The sequence below is a fragment of the Microtus oregoni genome, unplaced genomic scaffold (assembly GCF_018167655.1).
Source record: "Microtus oregoni isolate MIOR12 unplaced genomic scaffold, Mior012 000067F_000, whole genome shotgun sequence".
Taxonomy (NCBI): Eukaryota; Metazoa; Chordata; class Mammalia; order Rodentia; family Cricetidae; genus Microtus; species Microtus oregoni.
Window position 1 is genome coordinate 2,421,719 of NW_024543953.1, and position 21,865 is coordinate 2,443,583.

Below are 21,865 nucleotides of genomic sequence, written 5' to 3' on the forward strand. Positions count from 1 at the left end.
GTGTGTCTGAAGCCACTTATCAGGTGACTGTCAAAATCCATTGCACCTCCTGATCAAGAAGATCAATGCTCCCTTTACTTCCATTGGGAAATGAATCATTTGATTTAGACTAAAAATTATTGTTCTTGTATGGTGGGTTTGGGGCTGACTATACCAGCCGAACCTGGAGAAACTGCTGACAGGTGATGGGCATCTATGTACCAGCCAGCATGTAGAATTTTTCTTGCAGATGGGCACACCTCTCTGTACTTGGACAGAGGTCCCTGGCTGTTATGCTCTACCTTGGCAACCTTCTCCAGTGCCCTGGTCTCAAGTGGGCACTTCTTGGGATTTTAGGCTGATTCTCCCACCCCCATGTTGGAAAAGCACAGACCTCTTCTCACTTATAGAAACTGTGCTAGCAGGAGCAGCTAATATGTAAAAGATGGACTCCAGGGTATTGGTGGTCATGGTAAGTGAAGGTGGGGGATCTGTCTGGGTCAAAACACTTGAGCCATCTGCTTCTACCATGGCTTAACCATCTCCAGCACAAGCTTGTAAAAAAATATTTTAACAGAGAATATGCTGTACAGAACTAGGATTTGATACTGTATATTACAATGCTAAAATAGCTATATAAATACTATACAGGCATGGAATCATGCCATTGGGGAGGGCTCACTGATGAAGCCCTGCAAACCTGCTGTCATCCTGCCTAAAGCGAAATTTCTGTACAGCAGGGACAGGGAAAGCAAGGTTGGACTGTATCTGAACACAACAGGTGTGCACAGACCTAGTTACAGTCCCCACTGGCTACCTATAGCAGCACAGTTGAGCCACAAATGGAAGTGGTCCCATAAGAACCACATCTTCCAATACTTTAAAAGAAATTTAGCACTAGAAAATCTGCCAAGACCACAGATGTGCTTCTGCAGGTCTTGGCAGCAGTTATCCCTTGGTGGGTACCACAGGAATGAGAACACACTTCAGGTACCCATACAGAAAGAAGTGGTTTTTTTTTTTTCTGATGTGTCACTGGCATCCGTATTGGTAGACACCCTTAGTTCCTGCCACCTATGTTCTGTTATGAGTGGCTGCTTGGCACTGGACGCAAACAAGGCTTCAGATGGAGGTCCGCAGTTCTAGGCCTGGGTTGAGGGCAAGGGAAGTGGGAGTGTGCGTTCCAGTGCACTCACACTCCAGCCCCGGTGGTGTGCTTTAGTCTGGCATTTCAATATTTAATTTGGGTGGAGGGAGGACATATTTGCCAGGGCTCTGGGTGATGACCACCCTGGTCTTCTTGCGAAACATAGGTGCGATTTTAGGAGGTTCTGGAATGGGAGTTTCTTCTGTTTCCTCATTATCTTCATGGTGGAGATCATATGAAATGTTTCCATACTCTCTCAAAAATGGGAATATTTCAAGCAGAAACTGGCAGAAATCTTTGCGAATACCAAACCACCCTGAAAAATAAGAATTTTTTTCTTTCAAACACTAGGGTTTCATGTCACATTTCTTTCCTGAACAATGAGTTTTAATGGCACTATATACCACTGCATTCAGTTTCCTCACAAGTGAAGGTTGACCAGGATCTAATTGCCCAGTATGCAGAGGGATTTAGATCTCCACATCCAAAGTTCTCAGAGTGGGACCACAGGCCAGTAGTGGTAGCATCCCCAAGTCCCTGTTGGAAGGTGGTTTTCCAGCCTCCAATCAGAGCTCATAGTTGAAAATGGTGAGGTAGGCTAAATAGTGCAGCTTTATGTGACTGGATTTGGTTTCAGTCCCCAGCACTGGCAAAGGACTGTGAATTGCTACCCTTTCTGTGAGTTTAACCCCAAATAAATAAACCTTTCTTATACCCCATTCCAGAATATCGTGGAACTCTTTTGTACACCAACCAAAGACTACCTCCAAAGTGCGTGCCATAGTATATTAATTAAGACAGAGTAGCCTAGCTCCATGAAACAGAAAATATTCTATTCTATTGAGGAGAGATGGGTAGAAAGGGACCTGGGATGATTCTTGACATTTTGCTGAAAGATATGGATTTTTCATGGACCTTGAAAAAATCTAGAGTCCATTTTTAAGGAGCATAGAATGAGAACTCAAAGAGACACCTGCCATGTCTGGTTCTACCTCCACTTGTCCCTGTAGTGTGCACTGCAAATGAGGTATAATACAGACTAGCATCCCAAAGCAAATGTGATAGTATGTCCTTTCTGAGGAGCACTACTGCTCTTCCTCATCTTTATAGTACCCAGAACAACTTCTAAACTGGGGTCCTGAGATTCATCATGTCACAAAGCACAGTGCATGCACAGACAGAAGACACACGTGCACGCGCACGCGCGCGCGCGCGCGCACACACACACACACACACAGAGAGAGAGAGAGAGAGAGAGAGAGAGAGAGAGAGAGAGAGAGAGAGAGAGAGAGAGAGAGTCTTAGTTTATGGACATACAGTGATTTCCTCCTTTCTGTCCAAATGTTGTTGCCATCAGTGTGATCAATGACAGCCACAGGGGAACAAATATTGGAATACAGGAGAAAGCATTGTGGCCATCCAGTTTGTGAACCAGCAGGATCTACAGAAAGACAAAGTCAAAGTGTTATTGATGTGTCACCAGTAAATAGACCAAGTCTGCAGCTGTCCCCATTATAATCCTTCCCCATGTCACCTACTCCATGTCTGAGAAGAAAGAAGGCCACCATAGGCAATAGCACAAAAACATTTATCCAGGGAAAAAGACCATGGGCTATTTTGCATCCTTTCCCAGGGTCAAAGTCCACCCAGCTGAAAGATTCCCACTGCCAGAAGTTTTATGAGAAACTCCTCCCAGGGTTTATTCAAAGGAATCAATAGTATCTAGTCTAGAATTCCCCACCAAACTCAATACAAAACCAGGATATCCAACACTCACTTGCAGAAAGTAGAAGGTGAACATGGGCAGATGCCTTACATCTAGAGTTGTACTGCTCTCTGTGAGTTCTGCAAGCATATCTCATTGTCCTAAATTCACTCTGAACTTCCTGTCCTCCACACAGACCACAGTATACCTACCTAGTTATGGCAGATGGGCCCCAGATAAGGGTGGGGTGTGGGAGCACAAGAAGTTTCCTGTAGAAAGGTTACCTCAAAAGTAAGAAGAGGCACCACAATGGTCATCCAGCTCAATGCCATGGTTATATGTGTCCTACGTTGTTCTGCAATCACATCCATAGAGCGCAGGAATAGCACAGACCAAACGATGTAATAGAGGACCACCAGGCACAAGAAGGACATGAGGATCCACAGAGGGACACACACGACCTGCAGAGGAGTAGAAACAGTGTCTTCAGAGCTCCTCTGTAGCCTCTAGTAGCTACCATTATCACTTGGCTGGGTCTGTTCAGGTAGTCAAGGGGAAGCATGACTACAGACAGTCCTCCTGTCTAGGACTTCTATGGAGATGGTATGGGAAATATCACATTTGCCGTGGGATTTCTGTCCAGGAATGCTGTCATTAGGCCCTCTTCCCTTCAGGTAACAACCTTCCAGTTGGACCTCCACTTCAGCATATTTTAAAGTTTTTCTTACCAAATTCCCTCCCTCTCAAGTCACTCATTTTGTCATTCACTCACTCCCAAACTTCCTCACTCCCAGTCATTCCCACACTCCCTTCCTTCTCTCAATCACTCCCATAATCCTTCACTCACGGGCACTCCCACTTCCTTCCTCTCAGTCACTTATTACCACATCCCCGGTCTCTTGCTCTCTAACTCATCACTAACATGGTCACTATTACACACATGCTCCCAATCCCATATTTAACCATCATGCACACCGGTCATTCCCTCAGGTCTGCAATCATTTACTCTGCCATGCTCCCTCATATTTCCTAGCTGGCTCTACATACCCTCTGTCAGTCCACTCATTTTCTCTCATTCTTGGCTATTCATATAATTCTCTCCCCCACTGTCACTCATGTCCATTCTATACCACTAGAATCATTTCTGCTTTCAGCACCAGAACCACTCTGTCTCTTCCTCACTTCCTCTCACACACTTATTCACACTCCCTTGCTTTCAGTCACTCTCACTCACTTCTTCATACTTCCTCTTTTACATCCCTACCTCCTCCCATCGCTCATTCATATAGTCTTTTACTCAAATAACCCCTCATGCTTACTCAATCTCTCCCTCTGTCTAGTTACTCAACATAAGAATTCTTCCTCAGCTGGGTGGTGGCGCACACCTTTAATTCCAGCACTCGTCAGGCGGATCTCTGTGGTTTACATGGTAAGTTCCAGGACAACTAACTCTCACACATTTGCATTCTATCAAATTTACTCACACTTTCTCACCCCCACTCTCACACTCAGTCTCATTTTCATTCACTCACGCAATCTCGTGTACTCATGTCTTCACTTTATTTTCACAGCAACTCACTTCCTCAATCACTAGTGTGTATTGGTGTGGGGGGATGTATGGGGTATACACATAAGTAAGTCTTTATTTTTTAACTGAGTCAAAGTTTTGACATGTACTTTCAAAACCTTTTCCTCAGCCAGTGATCTATCTTTTCCTTTATTTTAAGAAGTCTAAATTTATAATTTTGTCTTATAGAGCATATTATTGATGCCATTAATAAAGAATGCTTCACTTAATTGCAGGCTTCAAAATTTTTCCCACCTTTCTTTTAACAGTGCTATAATTGCCATTTCAGCTTACACATGTGATTTGAGTTGTTTCATGACTTTTAGGCCTCTTGAGTAGCTTGGAGTTCTTGATGACAGGTTTTGTTACAATGTCTGTCTATGTATTGCTTCCAATAGCTCCTCTAAAGTACATCCGTGATGGTGTTAATTTATTGGTACTTCTTTCACGAATAGAAGGATAGTGGTTTTAATATCTTCTTTTGCTTTATTATCAATTATAAGATACATGCAGTAAGACTGCTTCATTCATTTGGATTAGTACAGGGTTAAGAATCAGGTTCCTGTTACCTAATTGTGGAAAGCATTCAAGATTCCTTTTTTCTTAACATATACAAGTGGATGGCTGGCCACACACACACACACACACACACACCAAATATATATTAAGCACCAAAGAAAACACAATCCATTCAAAATTTAAAACACTGGTATAACACCTTGAGATACAGTCTCATGTAGTATAGGTTGGCCCAGAACTTGCATGTAGCCAAGGCTAACCTTGAATTTTTTATCCTCCTGTCTATACCTCACAAGTGTTAATATTACAAACATGTGCCACCTGGCCTGGCTTACTCAGTAATCGGAATGAATCCAGGGCCTTGTGCATGGTAGGCAAACATTACAAACAGCTACAGCCACAGCCCAATCTTCTTTTCTAAATTATTACTACTTGAAACAATACTGTATTCTCTAGTGCATATCTTCTGATGTTTATCAATGTTTATCTTATCTTCTCCACCCACACACTCACTTTTAACCAAGTGTTAACTGAAGCCATGGTTTAGAAGAATGACTTACAACTTCACTGCTCAGGAGCATAAAATGTATGTATATGAATAATCTCAAAAGGTATCCACCCAACCTACACTTTTCTTTTTAAAAAGATTTACTTTTATTTTATGTATGTGGGGTGTTTTACCTGCATGTATGTCTGTGCACCAAGTTTGTGCAGTGCCCATGGAGGCCAGAAGGCAACAGATCCTCTGGAATAGGAGCTATTTCCAAGCCATCAATCCAACTCCATATTATTAAAAAAGTCTGTGTGTGTGTGCGCGTATGAATGAATGAATGACATGACATGCATGGCAGGAAAGTAAAAGAAAAATGGGAGCTGGGCAGTGGTGACACACGCCTTTAATCCCAGCACTCGGGAGGCAGAGGCAGGTGGATCTCTGTGAGTTCGAGGCCAGCCTGGTCTACAAGAGCTAGTTCCAGGACAGGAACCAAAAGCTACGGAGAAACCCTGTCTCGAAAATTCAAAAAAAAAAAAAAAGAAAAGAAAAATGGGGAATATGTTGGGAAGGAAGGAGTCTAAGGTAGGGACAAGAGAGAGTAAAACATGGTAAAGGAAAGGCAAATACATGTTTTCTCTTATATGTGGAATTTAGATTTAAACATGTATATATGACACAAAAGTAAAAGGTTATAGGTTTGGAGAGGAGAAAGATCTAGCAGGATGGGGGAATAAGAGAGGGTAATGGGGACAAACTTAGGCAAACAACAATGAATAACATATACACATGAAAATGTAAAAATTAACCCCATTATTGTATACACTAACTAAACATATCAATAGTTAATGAATCTGTTAAAAAGTTTCAATCTTGGGGCTGGAGAAATGGTTCAGTGGATTAGAGTGCTTGCTGGTCTTGCACACATGGTACCCACATGGTGCCTCACAATCATCTGTAGCTCCAACCCCAGGGAATCATATGACCTCTCTTCTGGCTTCCTCAACCACTAAAGGTATATGGTATACTGACATACATATAATACTCATATACATAAAAGTAATAAAATCTTTAAAAAATCTTTAAAAATTTCTTAAAAGTTTCTGTCTTATAACTCAGTAACTCTTTCCTAGAATACTTTCTAAGAAAACAGTAAAATATTAAACAAGGATTTTTATAGCCAAAAATACACCAGAGATTTGAGATAAAAAGTTCTTGTAATGTTTATAGACTAGCAGGATAATTATGATTGATAATAATTAAATAGTTTAAAACAGCTAAAAGAGAAAAACATTTTGAACACTCCTTGCACAAAAACATGATAAATGTCTGAGGTAATAGATATGGTAATTAAGCTGATTTAATTATTACATATTATAAATATACAATAAAGGGTCAGACTCTTCCCCATAAATGTAACTAGGGTGTCAGTTAAAAAAATTCAGAAAATTTAAGAATATATATACATATGGGAACATTTTGAAATCAAAAGTACTAGCAGCAACTAGATGTTTCATAAATGCAACTAATGAATCAATGAAGCCTTAAATGTCACATTTACAATGACAATTTCTTGATCTGAGCAAATGCTTACACTACATTAAAACAAAAGAGCAGGATACAAAATCTTACATACAGAGTAACCTCAAGAGCTTATGTACAAGGTAATAAAACCCTCTATGTTAGCCCCCAGCACTGGTGTTATATGTGATCATTAGTCTGCTGCTCACATGCTTGCTTGTTTTTTACACGTCTCCTGCAATAAATATGAATTACTTTTATAATAAAGTGTTTGTTTAAGGATTTAAAAAGCTACATACAAGCCAGGGCCAATGAATGATCTTGTCCAGTCTTAAGGCAATGAATATAAACTGAAGAATGTTGACCGAGCACAGGATTTCTAGCTAAAAACAAAAAAAAGAACCAGTTAAACAAGTTGCATTTAACATAGTGATTATATGTTTAACATGCTAGCAGGCAAGGCAAATTATAATATGGTAAAACTTTAATACTACTGTGCTGCTTCTGATTATTTGCCATTAGAAAAGCACAGAAGTATCATGCTTAGGGGAACTGTGCACAGGTCTTTTTGTCTAATCCTTATGGTCAGCTGGTGCCTTGGCCATTTCGCTGTTCAAGATCTGAGTGCTGTTGGCCAGATCATGACCTTTCTAGAAAAAAAGAAAGAAAAATAGGCAATCTGCAGTAGATTTCCTCCCAGCTTCCTTTCCATACCTACCGACAATCATCTGTACTTATAACCACCCTCAGACTTCTTTTTACTTCTACCCAGGACTCTGCCCTAAATTTCATGCCTCCTTTCCCAACTCTTTGAGGACCTTCTCACCTCAAGCTAACACTCACAGATTCGTTGTTACATCTAATTCTGACTATGCTACTGACCTTTCCCAGTAAGAAACTAGTTGCCTGTAGTGGCCTGAATGTGACTAGTCCCATCATCTGAGTGGCACTACTGGGAGGTGTGGCTTTGTTGGAGTGGGTATGGTCTTGCTGGAGGAAGTGTGTCAATGCTCAGGATACCACCCAGTATTACATTTGACTTCTTGTTGCTTGTAAGATGTAGGACTCTCAGCTACTTCTCCAGAACCATGTCTGCCTGTATGCTGCCATGCTCTCTGCCATGATGATAATGGATTGAACCCCAAAACTGTAAGGTAGCCTGATGGAGGAAGGTCATTGGTCATTAGCTAATAAAGGAACTGCCTTGGCCCATTTTATTGGTTAGAGGATAGGTGGGAGGAGAAAACAGAACAGGATACTGGGAGGAAGAGGAAGTGAGCTCAGAGTCTCGACAGCTCTCCTCTAGAGAGCAGACGCCTCAGAGAGAGACGCCATGCCCCGCTCCCGGGATGAAGCTCCGACCCAGGATGGACTAGGCTAGAATCTCCCCGGTAAGCGCACCTTGGGGTGCTACACACAGATGATTAGAAATGGGCTAAATTAATATGTGAGAATTAGCCTAGAAGAGAATGGGCCAAGCAGTGTTTAAATGAATACAGTTTGTGTGTTGTTATTTCGGGCATAAGCTAGCCGGGCAGGCGGCTGGGGTGTTGGGGACGCAGCCCCGCCGCCGCCCTTATTACTACAGTAGCCACCCCAATTAAATGTTTTCCTTATAAGAGCTGCTGTGGTTATGGTGTCTCTTCACAGCAGAAACCTTAAGTAAGATACTGTCAATTCCCAATTAAACTCCAAATGTCCAAATATATGTAAGTTAATCTCTCCTGTGATTCAGTACCCCTAGCCTAATCCCCTTTTCTGCTGCAGTCCAGCTTTTTGAGATAGAAATGGGTACATGAGGCCCTATTGTCTCGTCCTCCATTCCAAGCTACTGACAACTTCCATCCTACAAGAAAACTGTCTCCACAAAGGCCCTCAGTACCAATAGGTGGAATATTTGTACCTGTATCTTACTGGTCTATTTGGAGAATGTTTCATGGTTGGCCAATCCATCTTCCTTTTTACTACTATCTGAGTTTTAAGAATCCTACTGTACAGTCTTGATATCCTGTGAGTACTCAGAAATCTCTCCTTGGGTTCCCTTTCCAGTCCTTAAAAGGTTACATTTCTAGCATTCCAAACTGTATCCCTACTAGTGAATCACACAAACACTCATTCACCTCACCTGGGGTGGGGAAAGTTTAAGCAACACTGCAGCTTACCATATTGCCTAGTGATTGGTTCTGAAATCTGCCTGCAAGCTAGCCTTACTGCTGCACGACAGGTCCAGTGTGCAGGTGTCACATGGCTCTCTTAAAAGCACCTGTCATTAAACTGATCCCCAACTTAGCTCACCATCTCCTGAACCCTGTCTCTCCCCTTCGTACCACTGTAAGACAACACGGCAGCCTATTGAGGTCTCCACATTCTCATATTCAGTCATCACATTCTGCCCATTCTCCCAGGCAACCTTATTCCCTCTTTACTGATATTATGACTTCCTAAGTCTAGCCCAGGTTTTCACTCACCCTCCAAAAACCAATTCCACAGTTCTAGTCCCTTGAAGATGGATGAATGACTCTGCACCGAAAGGTCCCCAGGCTGCTTTTATCTGGTGACAGACTTCGTCCTCGTCTATAAACATATTTTTACTCTAGAGAACGCTCTACCAGCTCTTCACCCACATCTTCCAAATCCAGCTTTTAATTCTAACAGCTGCTGAAAATACTGTTTGTAATTTTGTTGCACCAATACAGATAACACAGTGGAAGATAAGGGGAAAAACAAACTATTTCAAGCTAGGAGTATGCATGGTACAGGTGCCAGTCAGTTTTCCTGGTGCAGAGTTCACTAGGATGATGAGAGCACTTCAGTGCATATTTATAAGAAATTATTTTCTCTCTCTCTCTCTCTCTCTCTCTCTCTCTCTCTCTCTCTCTCTGTGTGTGTGTGTGTGTGTGTGTGTGTGTGTGTGTGTGTGTTTGTGTATGCACGAGGATTCACTCACATAGGTACACAGGGAGGCCAGAGATTAAGTGTTTCTGTGAGATATTTTGGTCATTGAAGTGCAAAAGGTACCACCACACAGTGGTCAGTGGTCTGAAAAGATAAGTTACTGAAAGAAACCTACTCTATTTGGTTCGAGGCATTTGTGCCAGGTCCTAGTGAATGTGGAATAGAGCTCAGCAAGCACAGAGTAAGTAAGAAATAAGGCAGTGAATAAAGCATTGGAGACAGAGTAATATGGAAGAGCTGCTCTGTGACTAGAAAGAAAAAAAGATGACAACTTTTTTTTCTCATTCAGATGAGAGAGAGAGAGAGAGAGGAGAGAGAGAGGGAGAGAGAGAGAGAGAGAGGATAGAGAGAGGGGAGAGAGAGAGAGAGAGAGAGAGAGAGAGAGAGAGAGAGAGAGAGAGAGAGAGAGAGAGGATGATGCACAAACAAAGTTTCTGGGATAAGTGTAGCCAACTTCTAGAACAAATTCTGGAGAGACAGGCCTGAAAACAGAGAAGATGGAGAACATGGAGGTTTTTAAGAAGGGCAAAGACTCAAATACCCCTGGGAAATTAGAGGTCATGTGTACAGACAGAGGGTACTGGACTGTACCACCTATATCCTTGCTTCCATATTGACTCTCCAACTCTAAAAATCACTGTGATATATTTGTTTCCTAATTATACCTCTCATAAAATTTTAGTGTTGTGCATATTTTGGTGATAATATACTATGTGCAAACCTGTACCTTACCTATAAAGAGAATACAACTTTCCCCATTCTTAACCACAAATCAGTATATATTCTTTGAGGTCGATAATGCTCTGGCCCTGCTAATCCATGTCTGGCTGAAGCTGCAAACCATAAACCTATGATGGTTTTGTCCATCAATCAGGTGACTTTTTTCAGCAGTCTTTGGTAAGAAGTCAGAGGGGAGTAGTACAAAAAAAAAAAGAAGTGGTTGGATTTACTGAAGGTTTTTAAAAACTACAAAAAGAGTAAATGAGGGCTGAGAAAGGTACTCTCCCTCTACAGTATATCACATTCACTCCATGCCTTTTCAACACTTCTATAATAGAAAGATCCCTGTCCATCAAGACTAAATCCTTCTTGATACTCTAGGTACTGTTCCTGTGACCTAGCTCTATCACTATACCTTTCTCTTGGGATTTTGTTTTAAACCTATCCCTAGGTTCAGCCTCCAGTTCTATATGTTCCTTCCAGACCAGCTGCAGTCTCCCGTTTAACCACACAGGTTAAAACAAGACATGTTCAGTCACACTCTGTACTTTATTTGTGGGGGATATTCTCTACAATTCTCTGTGGATATCCGAAACTGCAGACTAAACTAAACCATTTATATATTGTTTTATTCCCAATATGCACATACCTATGATAAGAGTTTAATCTATAAATTAGTAACAATTAAGAGGTTAACAACAATAATCACTAAACAGAACAACTCTAACAAAATACTATGATCAAAGTAGCATGCATATGCTCTTTTGTAGTTGCATTTAATTTGTATTTGAATAAAGCATACCTGAGTATTAGAAAAGTAAAACAGCCAAACTGGTCAGCCTTACAGATCAGACAGTGCTGACACACACCACTAGTAGCAACACTAGTTTGCCATAGAAACCGTGCTGCACGCCCTTAATCCCAGCCCTAGAGAGGATTATAAAGGGAGGAGAAAGCTCTCAGTCAGTCTCATTTTGAGATTCCTGGAGGCAGGATCACCATTTCAGACTGAAGGAGAGGTAAGAAGGTAAGAGCCAGTGGCTGGCTGTTTTGCTTTTCTGAACTTCAGGTTGAACCCCAATATCTTTCTCTGAGGTTTTATTAATTGTACACTAATTTTTCTCCCAAACATCTTATTTTATACTACATTTTTAGACCAAAGTTGACGTCAAGCAGCTAAAAATCACAGAAAATGAAATATCAGATGAGAAGTATGTGTGGGAGGATTTCTAACGCATCCCACTGTCCTCCAAATCTATTAGTGCATTGCTTTGTGTCCTCAGTTCCTTTGTAGTTAAATGCTCTGGCATTTAACTATCCTTCTCAGGAAAACAACCGCACCTCTCTCACAAGGTTGTTGTAAATATTTACTATGCTGCTGCTATTTATGAGGTGACCATGCAAATGCTTGGCCCAGATTAAGAATACTATAAATATCATCTACAACTGTTTTCACTATTATTAGTCTTAGTATTTTATTTAATTCTATAGCTCCTCTTCTTGGGTCTAAAGGGCTTGTGTATATAGATACTTGAAAAAAATTTGCTGAAAGACTAAATAACATATGGGCATATCGGGACAAGCCAACTAGAAGGCAGCTAAGAAGTGACATCATAGGGGATGAGATAGTGAGACAGTTAAATTTTATGTGTCAATTCAGATGAACTATTGTACCAGTTATTTAATTAAATACTAGGATAAGTGTTGCTGTGACAGCATCAAGTTTTTAAAGGTGACTATTCTCAATACTGTAGGGTAAGTGACCCTTATCCAAATGGAGGCTTTAAATGCAATGTCTGAGGTTTCCTGGAAAGGAAGAAATTCAGCCTCCAATCTGGAGTGTCAACTCCTGCTGAGTCCCCAGCCTTCCTGTCTGTTCATACCAGCTCCACAGCCATGTGGATCCATTCCTTGAAATCGCTCTCGTGTCTGTATCTCTGTAAATCCTCTCGGTTATTTCACAAGACTGATAGACACAGGTAGCTTATAATATAGAAAGCTAGGAGAAAGCTGAAGACATTTGTTCCTCTGTAAACCACAATCAGAGTTAAGGATTAGTCTGTTCTTCACCTAGGGTAAGAGACTGACATTAGAGTAAGATTTTAAAAGATGATTAAATACACAAATCTTACCTCTAGTGACCTGTCATGCCTAAAGCCCCAGACACACGCTGCAACAGATACCGGGGAAACAAAGAACAATGGCATGAAGACCAGAAGCCAGAAATGACTTCCTCTTTCAATTCTGTCACAGACCAGAACTTCAAACATCAGCAGGAGCAAATGGATGCCAACAGCAATCAACATGGCTTTAAACTCCACACATGTTTCTCCTTCTGCTCTAAAAGGGGATGGAAGGAAAAGAGAAGAAAGAAAAAATACAATTCAGAATCCTCAGTACAAGGAAAAAAATCCACAGCAAATACCAACTCAATTCACATTCTGATTTTCAACTTTTAAATATTAAAAAGCACAGAGGAGATGACATAGAGAGCTAACTTGAACCTATCTTTAATAGACAATCTTTCAAATCTCCATAACCACTTATGTTCATAACTTTAAATTCAACTATAAAGAGACACTTCCAAGATTATTCTATTAGCTACTTCTGTTGTAAAAAAAGTTCTGATATCTCTTAAGTCTCACGATCCTTTCCATTGAGTTAAAAACAATACACACCATATTTCATGTAATACTATAAATATTACTTTAGTTTTATCTGCAGGTATAGTTTAAATTCAAGAAGATATACCAATTTTCTTAGGTGCTACTTTAAAACACAAATAAAAAGTAATAAAATTCTTTTATTAATCTTTATTCCAGTATAATATACTGTAAAATAAAAAGTTAAAGTTGTGCTCAAAGTTCAATTAACTGTATAAACATTAACTTTTAATAAATTAAAATTGAAAATATAATGCATTTGAGAGGCCTAAAATTCCATTCAAAGTACAGATAACCATTACTGACACATTTGTCCTATCGGTGATAAGTATTCTAGAAATTAGGACAAAGAGAAAAGAAAGAAGGTTGCAGGTAATTCCTGTACAACTCACTGGCATACTACTGATTAATGGTCACAGGGGATGACTGTACCTGTGCATAACATACATCTAGCCAGCCACAAACACAACTTCTTTACTTTCCTTACTTGAAAATATCAAAACAGAGAAAGGGGGCATATAACTTTTAGGTATCAATTAGTTAATTTATTTTTGAGAAACATATAATAGAGATGTGAAATTTTTGTCATAAAAGAGATAAATATACAAAGATGGTGCAATGGTTAAGAGTGCTTATTATTCTCCCAGAAGACTGAAGTTCAGTCCCCAGCACTCACAATGGGTGGCTCACAACCACCTATAATTATTCTCCCAGAAGACTGAAGTTCAGTCCCCAGCACTCACAATGGGTGGCTCACAACCACCTATAATTATTCTCCCAGAAGACTGAAGTTCAGTCCCCAGCACTCACAACCACCCATAACTCAGCCCTAGGCATCTATCACCCTTTTCTGGCCTTCATTGGTACCCTCACACATGGGACACACATTCACACAGGCACATGATTAAAAATACAAAATAGCTGCACAGTGGAGGCACATACCTTTAATCCCAGCACTTGGAAGGCAGAGGCAGGTGGATTTCTGTGAGTTTGAGGCCAGCCTGGTCTACAAAATGAGTTCCAAGACAGCCAGGGCTACACAGTGAAACAATTGTCTCAAAAAACAAAAACAAAATCTTGAAAAATTATATTATATTCTCAAAACAAAAAAGAAACATTCACACAAGAACATGCTTCATTTGCTAAGATTCTTAGTGTGTAGCTTTAGAAGTCCTACATACCTATAGGATATGCATTTCACACAGTCTAAACTACAGCTTTTTTTGTTTCTTTGTTTTTCAAGACAGGGTTTTTCTGTGTAGCCCTGGCCACCCTGGAACTCACTCTGTAGACCAGGCTAGCCTCCAACTCAGAGATCTGCCTTCCTTGGCCTCCCGAGTGATTAAAGACATGCACCACCACCACTTGCTTTTGTCCCTAGCTTTTTTAAAGAGTTGATAATCAAGAACCTTTAAAGCTGAAGTGGCTTTCTTCTATCCTTTTTCCCTTAAGCAGCTCTTTGCCTCTCTGTCTACCTCCCTAGCTGTTCTATCAGAAACTTTTGCATTTTTCTTCATGCTCTCACTCGCTACTTCTTCCCCTTGCCTCTCTTTTCTCTGAAAAAGGAAAGGGAGAGGCTCCCATAGAATCCAGACACACCAGGCTTCCTCCACTTCCATGACCCCCCAAAGCTCTGCCTCCTTTCTTAACACCTGACTCTCAATTTATCTCATTCCCTAGTTCCTATCTGAGGGACTCATGGCCTTTGGACCAAGCTCACTCTCTGACATCATTACCAGTTTACTCCAGGACTAGAAGAGTAGGAGAAAATGAACCCTAGATCTAAAAATAAACTGGAGAAGACACACAGAGTATTTCTGTGTTTCTTAATCAGCTATGGTATAACATTTCTGTATTTGGGATCTTTGGGCTATCTAGGCACTAAACCGTCCAAACTAACACATTTTTTTTTTTATAATAACAAGCATGTTTGCTGGACTGCACTACTCACAAAACTTTGAATCGGAAGAAATTGTCCTTACGGCATCTTTGGTGAGAACCACCAAGATTTTGTTCTCTCAAGATATAGACCAGTGAGTTTTATAAAGCAGTATTACCGATATTGAGGATTTCGTGCCCAAACTCCGGTTCCTACTGATGCTCCAACAATGACCATTAACTTCCACAACCATATTGGAGCAAAGACAGCCCAGTAGCTCCACTGAATGATTCCATCCAAACGAAGGGCCAGTAGCACAGAGAACAGCAGCAGACAGGCATAAATGAGGAATTTACTAGAAGAAAAGAAAAATGATAAAAAGAACTCATTTTAATAAACAGCTGATAATGAAGAGAATTAGAGACATATTTCAGTTCATAAAGTCATTAATTCAGGGATGCAGAGATGGTTCAATAGTTAAGACCATTGGCTGCTTTTCCAGAGGACACAAATTCAGTTTCCAATACTTAAAAGACAGCTAACTGCTATCTATATCTCCAGTTCCGGGGGTACAACCTCTTCTTCTGGCCTCTGAAGCCCTGCACACACAGGGAGCACATACATACATGCAGGCGAAATACTCATACACATAAAATAAAAATAAATAACACATTTAAAAATCACTAATTCAACAATTATTTATTTAAAAGTTCTATGTAGAAGACATTGTGTTGGGGACAAGAAAACAAAAGCAGGTAATTAAGTCTCCTGCTTCCAAAGAATTTCTGATAGAATCTGTATACAGAAAGGCATGATTAAGATGCAGTGTAATATTTGTGTAAATGGTGAGAAGGCGGCTAGAAAAAGAAAGTATGGGATCTGGCTGAGGTAGTAGGAAGAAGAGACATGGTGACCACAGAACTTCAGAGGTAACTGGAGGTTTGTTAGACAGACAAACAAATTAGATGAGGAAGCATGCCAAACAGAAGGAGCTAGTTTTACCACAACATGGAGAGTGGGGGAAAGTCAAGCTCTGTCATTGACTATTTGATTCTATTCTCATAAAGGTATCCCTTTGGACATTAATGTCCTGATAAAAATAAAAATAGCCAAGTATGGTGGTTCAGACCTGTGATCCCAGCATTTAGGTAGCTGAGGCAGGAGGAACATTGTGACTTCCAGATCATCTTGGCCTAAATAGTGAGTTCCAAGCCAGCCTGCAAAATATCATGGAATCCTATCTTTTTTTAAAAAGATTTATTTATTTATTATGTATACAGTATTGTCAGTATTCTGTCTGCATATGTGCCTGCAGGCCAGAAGAGGGCACCAGATCTCCTTACGGATGGTTGTGAGCCACCATGTGGTTGCTGGGAATTGAACACAGGACCTTTGGAAGAACAGGCAGTGCTCTTAACCACTGAGCCATTTCTCCAGCTCCCATGAAACCCTATCTTAAACACAAAACAAAGGGGGCTACAGAGATGGCTCAGCAGTTAAGAGTACTACTTGCTTTTGTAGAGGACCTGAGTTTACTTCTCAGCATGGACAGGAGATGGGTCACAAATGCCTATTACTCCAACTCCCGTGGACCAGACAGGCACAACCACACTAGTGGCATTCCTTCATACACACATACACATATGCATAAATAAAAAATATTTAAAACAAACAAAAAACACACAAAAGGAAAAAAAGCAGTTATCTGTCATATTCATATGGCGCACATATTTAAAATAATATATATTACTTTAAATGCCTGAGTAAATTACAGATACATCTATATATACACATACTCATGTCACAAATAGAAAAGACTTTGGTAGATGTCTTCGAAATAATATGATATTACATTGTCAAGCACATCTACTTCTAGCCTTGATATAAAAACAGGACTAAGATTTACCTTTCCTGTCCCCAGTACCTCGTGAGGCCCCACCATTTGCTGACTACAGGTAGTTAGTGGCCCCTGGGGAAAGGAAAGATACTTCCTTCAGTGGCATAGTCACTGATAAGGAGTCTATGTTTCTGAAAATAATCCCTCCCCCAGGAGTCTGTAAGTGACCCTAATGAAACCCAGTGGCACACTAAAATAAATAAAGACATGAAAATGCGGAAGATCTGTGGGGGTGGGAAATGAACAGGAAGGGCCAATGGCGAGTGAATATGAGTTTTAAAAAAATGCATTATATACATGTGAAAATGCCATAAAGAAACCCATTATTTAGTATAATCAACATAGCTAATCAAATTTAAAAATTATCTCCCCAGCATAAAAAAAGGAACTGAACAAAATATACAACAGTTTGGCAACAGGCAGTGAAGAACAGAAGGAACTAGGAAAAGTAACAAAGAGGACAAAAGCAGCATTGCCAGGGTTTACTGACAGGAGGTAGTTTGTAGGCTGTAGCAGGAAGACAGGTGGATCTCTTTAAGTGAGGCCAGCCTGGTCCACAGAGTTGAGTTCCAGGACTGCTATACAGAGAAACTCTGTTTCAAAAAACCTAGATAGATGGATGGGTGGATAGATAGATAGACAGATGGCACCAAAGGCCAAGAGGATAGTTGGTCATGCCACTCAATGGCTGCAACACTAGGGAGAATTGGCCCTGCCTGTTACCTGCTGCAGCACTCCAGAGAACAGGTCCTACATCTTGCCTTAGCAGTAAAATAGAGTTGACCCTGATGACAAGGGTGGGGGGAGTGAAGGAAGCAGCGGGTGGGGAGTGAGCAGCAGAGAATATGAGTGTGGGAGATCTGGCCCCAACCCTCATCTGCTATGTGGTGCTGAGGGAAAGATGACCTCCTGATGTGGGATGTCCTTTTGTATATGTGTTACTTTTATTGGTTAGTGAATAAAGCTGTTTTAGTCTAGGGCTTAGCAGAGCAAAGCCAGGTGGGAATTTTTATATATATATATATATATATATATATATATATATATATATATATACACACACACACACACACAGAGAAAGAGAGAGAGAGAGAGAGAGAGAGAGAGAGAGAGAGAGAGAGAGAGAGAGAGAGAGAGAGAGAGAGAGTAGGCAGAGTTAGGGAGGTGCCATGTAGCTGCCAAAGGAGACAGACACTGGATCCTTACCAGTAAGCCACAGCCTCAAGCGGATAGATGATTAATAGAAATGAGTTAATTCAAGATATAAGAGATAGCTAGAAATATGCCTGAATCATTGACCAAACAGTGTTGTAATTAATATAGTTTCTGTGTGATCATTCGAGTGGCTGGGAAACAAACAAGCAGTCTCTGCTTACACCCTCCTCCTCCTAGCCCCCTAGCTGCATCACTCAGGGAAGTGGGCCCTGTACCTTACCTGGACAGCATAGCAGAGCTGACCCTGTTGACTTGGCTCAGGTGAACTGCCAGGAGAACAGGAGTGTGGGAGACCTAGCCCCACCCCTCATCTGCCATATGGTGGGGTGACCAGTGAGGGAGAAATGGTCTTCCACCCCACCCCCTTCACCATCTGTGGCAGGCAGGAGAGCTGGCTCTGAGGTCATGAGAGTGGGAGAGCTGTCCCTGCCCCTCACTGGCTGTAGTACTCAGGAGAGTGGCTCCTGCACCTGTGCAACAGAGTAGAGCTGGCCCTGGTTGTGTAGGTGTGGGTGAGCTAGCCCAGAGGACTTGAAAGCAGGAGAACCAGCCCCAGCCCTTGCTCCTTGCTGCATAGGGTGAACTAGGTGGAGCAGTGATAGAGCTCACCTGGTGCTAAGGATCGGTGAGAGCTGAAGGGCTGACTAACGGTGCAACCACCAGACACAGAACCAACACTATGTATTAGCCCACTCCACCATTCACCCCATGTATTATCTGCAGGAGCACTTGAAGGGGCCGTTCCTGCAGAGCCAAAGCTGCAGAATCTTATGACACAGGACAACAGGATACCTAAGAGGAGTCCAAGTGAGGGCCCAGTATGAATAGTATAGCAGAAACCAGAGGCTTTGAATCAGACCAATGACTTTGCACTGAACATTTGCAAGTAAAGATGTATGGGCTGAAGGGTATATATTCTGGGAGTCACTGTGTAACACTACAGCTTCCTGATGATAGTTTTTCTCTTTTTTCTTTTCTCTTAAATTTTATCTTATGGGGGGGGGGGCTGTTCAAGGGCAGAGGGAGGATACCAAAGGACGGGGAGATGAACAGAATCAGGATGCATGATGTGAAAGCCACAAACAATAAGCAAAGTTAAAAAAGAAACCCATGTAAGTATAAAGTTAGATAAATTAAAAGCAAAAAGATGGAGACGGGTATACCAAACAGGTATATTATCCAAAAGAATGCTGGAGTGACTTCATTAGTATCTTTTACAGTATCAACTGTCTCACAGTTCTCTATGACAAATGGTCATAATTGGATTTTAGAATCTCAGCAGACCAAAATCATGTTTGTTTCCCCCCTTTTATTAAATATAGATTCTTTTCTCATACAATATAATCTGATTAGAGTTCCCCCCACCTCCAAATTTCTCCCCACATCCCCTCCCACCTGGATCCATCCCTTTCTATCTCTTATTAGAAAAGAACAGGCTTCTAGGAATGATATCAAAACATAACAAAATAAAATATAATAAAACAAAAAACCATCATACTGAGGCTGGACAAGCCAAGCCAAAAGAAAAATAAAGGAGCTGCAAGAAAAGGCACAAGAATTAGAGATTTACTTCTTCCCACAGTCAAGAGACCCATAAAATTACTAAACTGAAAGCTATAGTGTATATACAGAGGACCGCATGCAGACCCGTTCTTGCCCTGTGATTGCTGCTTCCTTCTCCGTGAATTCATGAAATCTGCTCAGCCGCAAAGTCAAGTTGTTTATCATCAGGAAATTCTAAGTAAAATCTGTTTACAAGCTCATTCATTCCAGGTGTTGGAAGACCCAAGCGCAACTAAGGTCTCTGTTTCTGTGTTGTTAGTTGGGGACTGTCCTTAAATACTACAGGTATATCTTTAGTCCTTGATCATAGGTTCCTGTATCTTGAAGCCAACAAAAGCATATTGAAAATTTCTCATTATTCATTTTTTAAACTTCTATTTCTACCATATTTCTCCCAATACCAGGATTTTTTTTTTCAGAATTCATATGATTAGATTGGGTTCACTTAAATCAGGCTAATCATTCCCTTTCCTGTTGTTACAGTGCCAAGGACTGACTCCAGGGCCTCATACATGATAGTTAAATACTTAAGCACTAAGCCCAACCCCTGACTAATATCCCTATTCTAATTCCAGAGTGTTCCAAGATTTTTGTTCTTTAGTTATACAAAAGTTTCCTAGTGTTAGGAAACTTCCAAACAGAATTAAGGCTCTTAATCAGGTAACCTTAAAATAGGGAGACTGCCCTGAATTTTTCAGGTAGGCTTAAGGTGACCATGTGACTTCCTAAAAGCATAACAGGAATGGGTTGGGGAAATGATTCAATGAGTTAAAGCAGGAATACAAACAAGCCTTACAACCTGATGTAGTGGGGCAAATCTGTAATCCCAGCAATTTTACAGAGAGATGGGAGGTGGAGACAGGGGACTCAGCCGAATTTCCCAGGCCAGCTAGTCTAAATATCCCGTATAGTATTAGAAAGAAGAGAGATCCTGCCTCAGCAAGGTGGAAGGTGAGAACTAACTGCTGAATGCTGTCTTCTGACTTTGATATGTAAGCCACATACCTGAAAACGCGCGCACACACACACACACACACACACACACACACACACACACACACACACACACCAATTAATTAATTTTAAACCAGGAAGAAAAAAATCAAAGAGATATGGCAAAGGGGGGAAATATTAGACACATTCCAGATGTAAGAGTTCATTCTGCCATTTCTTACTGCTGGATTTGAAGGAAAAGAAGGAAAAATAAGCCACAGAATGGAAGTAGCCTCTGAAACCTAAGAATGAGTTTTGGCTGACAGACAGCAAATAGGGCAACTTAAGTCCTATAATTTCAAGAAAATACATTCTATGTTTTTATTATCAGAATCATTTTTGCAATGTTTTTCTGTACAGGGACCTAAATTTTCACAACAGCCAAAATTACTTTGGAAATTGACTAATAGCCCAGAGCCTTCAGATGATTTGATTTTAACAATGTCAGACTCAAAACAAAGGATCCAAATAGTACATGCTATTCCTAGCGTTTTGGTAGATAGAACTGAGAAATAAGCCTGTGGCATTTTTTCACATTAATAACAGAAATTAATACTGTAAGTTTAAATATATCCATGAAGTCTCTTTTGTCATACCATATATTCCAGGAGCCTAGAATTAGGACATGGATATCTTTGGGGTACCATTGTGCCAAACATAATATAATAGAAACTATGGAAGACACCAGAAGATCCAAAGATCTCTGATGTTTATGAATTGGTAGATTTCCTATTGTCAAAATGGTCACGCTATCAAAAGTAATTTCCAGATTCAATGCTCAATTTCCCCAAAAAATTCCAATGACATTTCTCACAGAAATAGAGACAAAAGAATCCTAACATTTATATGAAACAGAAAAGGCCCTAAATACACAAAGTAAATCTGGGTAATATTAACAATGCTGGAAGTATCACAGTACCTCACTTCAAATGGCATCACAGAACCACATGTAACTAATGTATTTGACATCTTTGTCAAAAATCATCTGATTACATGAACAGGATAGAAGACAGCCTGTTAAATGCTGCTAGGAAAACTGGATAGGCACA

General features: G+C 40.6%; 1 protein-coding gene across 1 annotated transcript in view; it reads right to left on the reverse strand.

Annotated features, from left to right (window-relative positions):
* Positions 1 to 1,191: 1,191 nt before the first annotated feature.
* The window catches only part of LOC121440256 (transmembrane protein 185A), a 28,526-nt gene continuing 7,852 nt past the window's right edge, over positions 1,192 to 21,865 (reverse strand). The window contains exons 2-7 of the mRNA XM_041641011.1: positions 15,327 to 15,503; positions 12,739 to 12,946; positions 7,231 to 7,314; positions 3,116 to 3,292; positions 2,444 to 2,567; positions 1,192 to 1,442 (exon numbers count right to left, since the gene is read on the reverse strand). Of these exons, the coding sequence (XP_041496945.1) occupies positions 1,198 to 1,442; positions 2,444 to 2,567; positions 3,116 to 3,292; positions 7,231 to 7,314; positions 12,739 to 12,946; positions 15,327 to 15,503 (1,015 nt within the window). The 3' untranslated portion in view covers positions 1,192 to 1,197. The remainder of the gene's footprint in view (positions 1,443 to 2,443; positions 2,568 to 3,115; positions 3,293 to 7,230; positions 7,315 to 12,738; positions 12,947 to 15,326; positions 15,504 to 21,865) is intronic.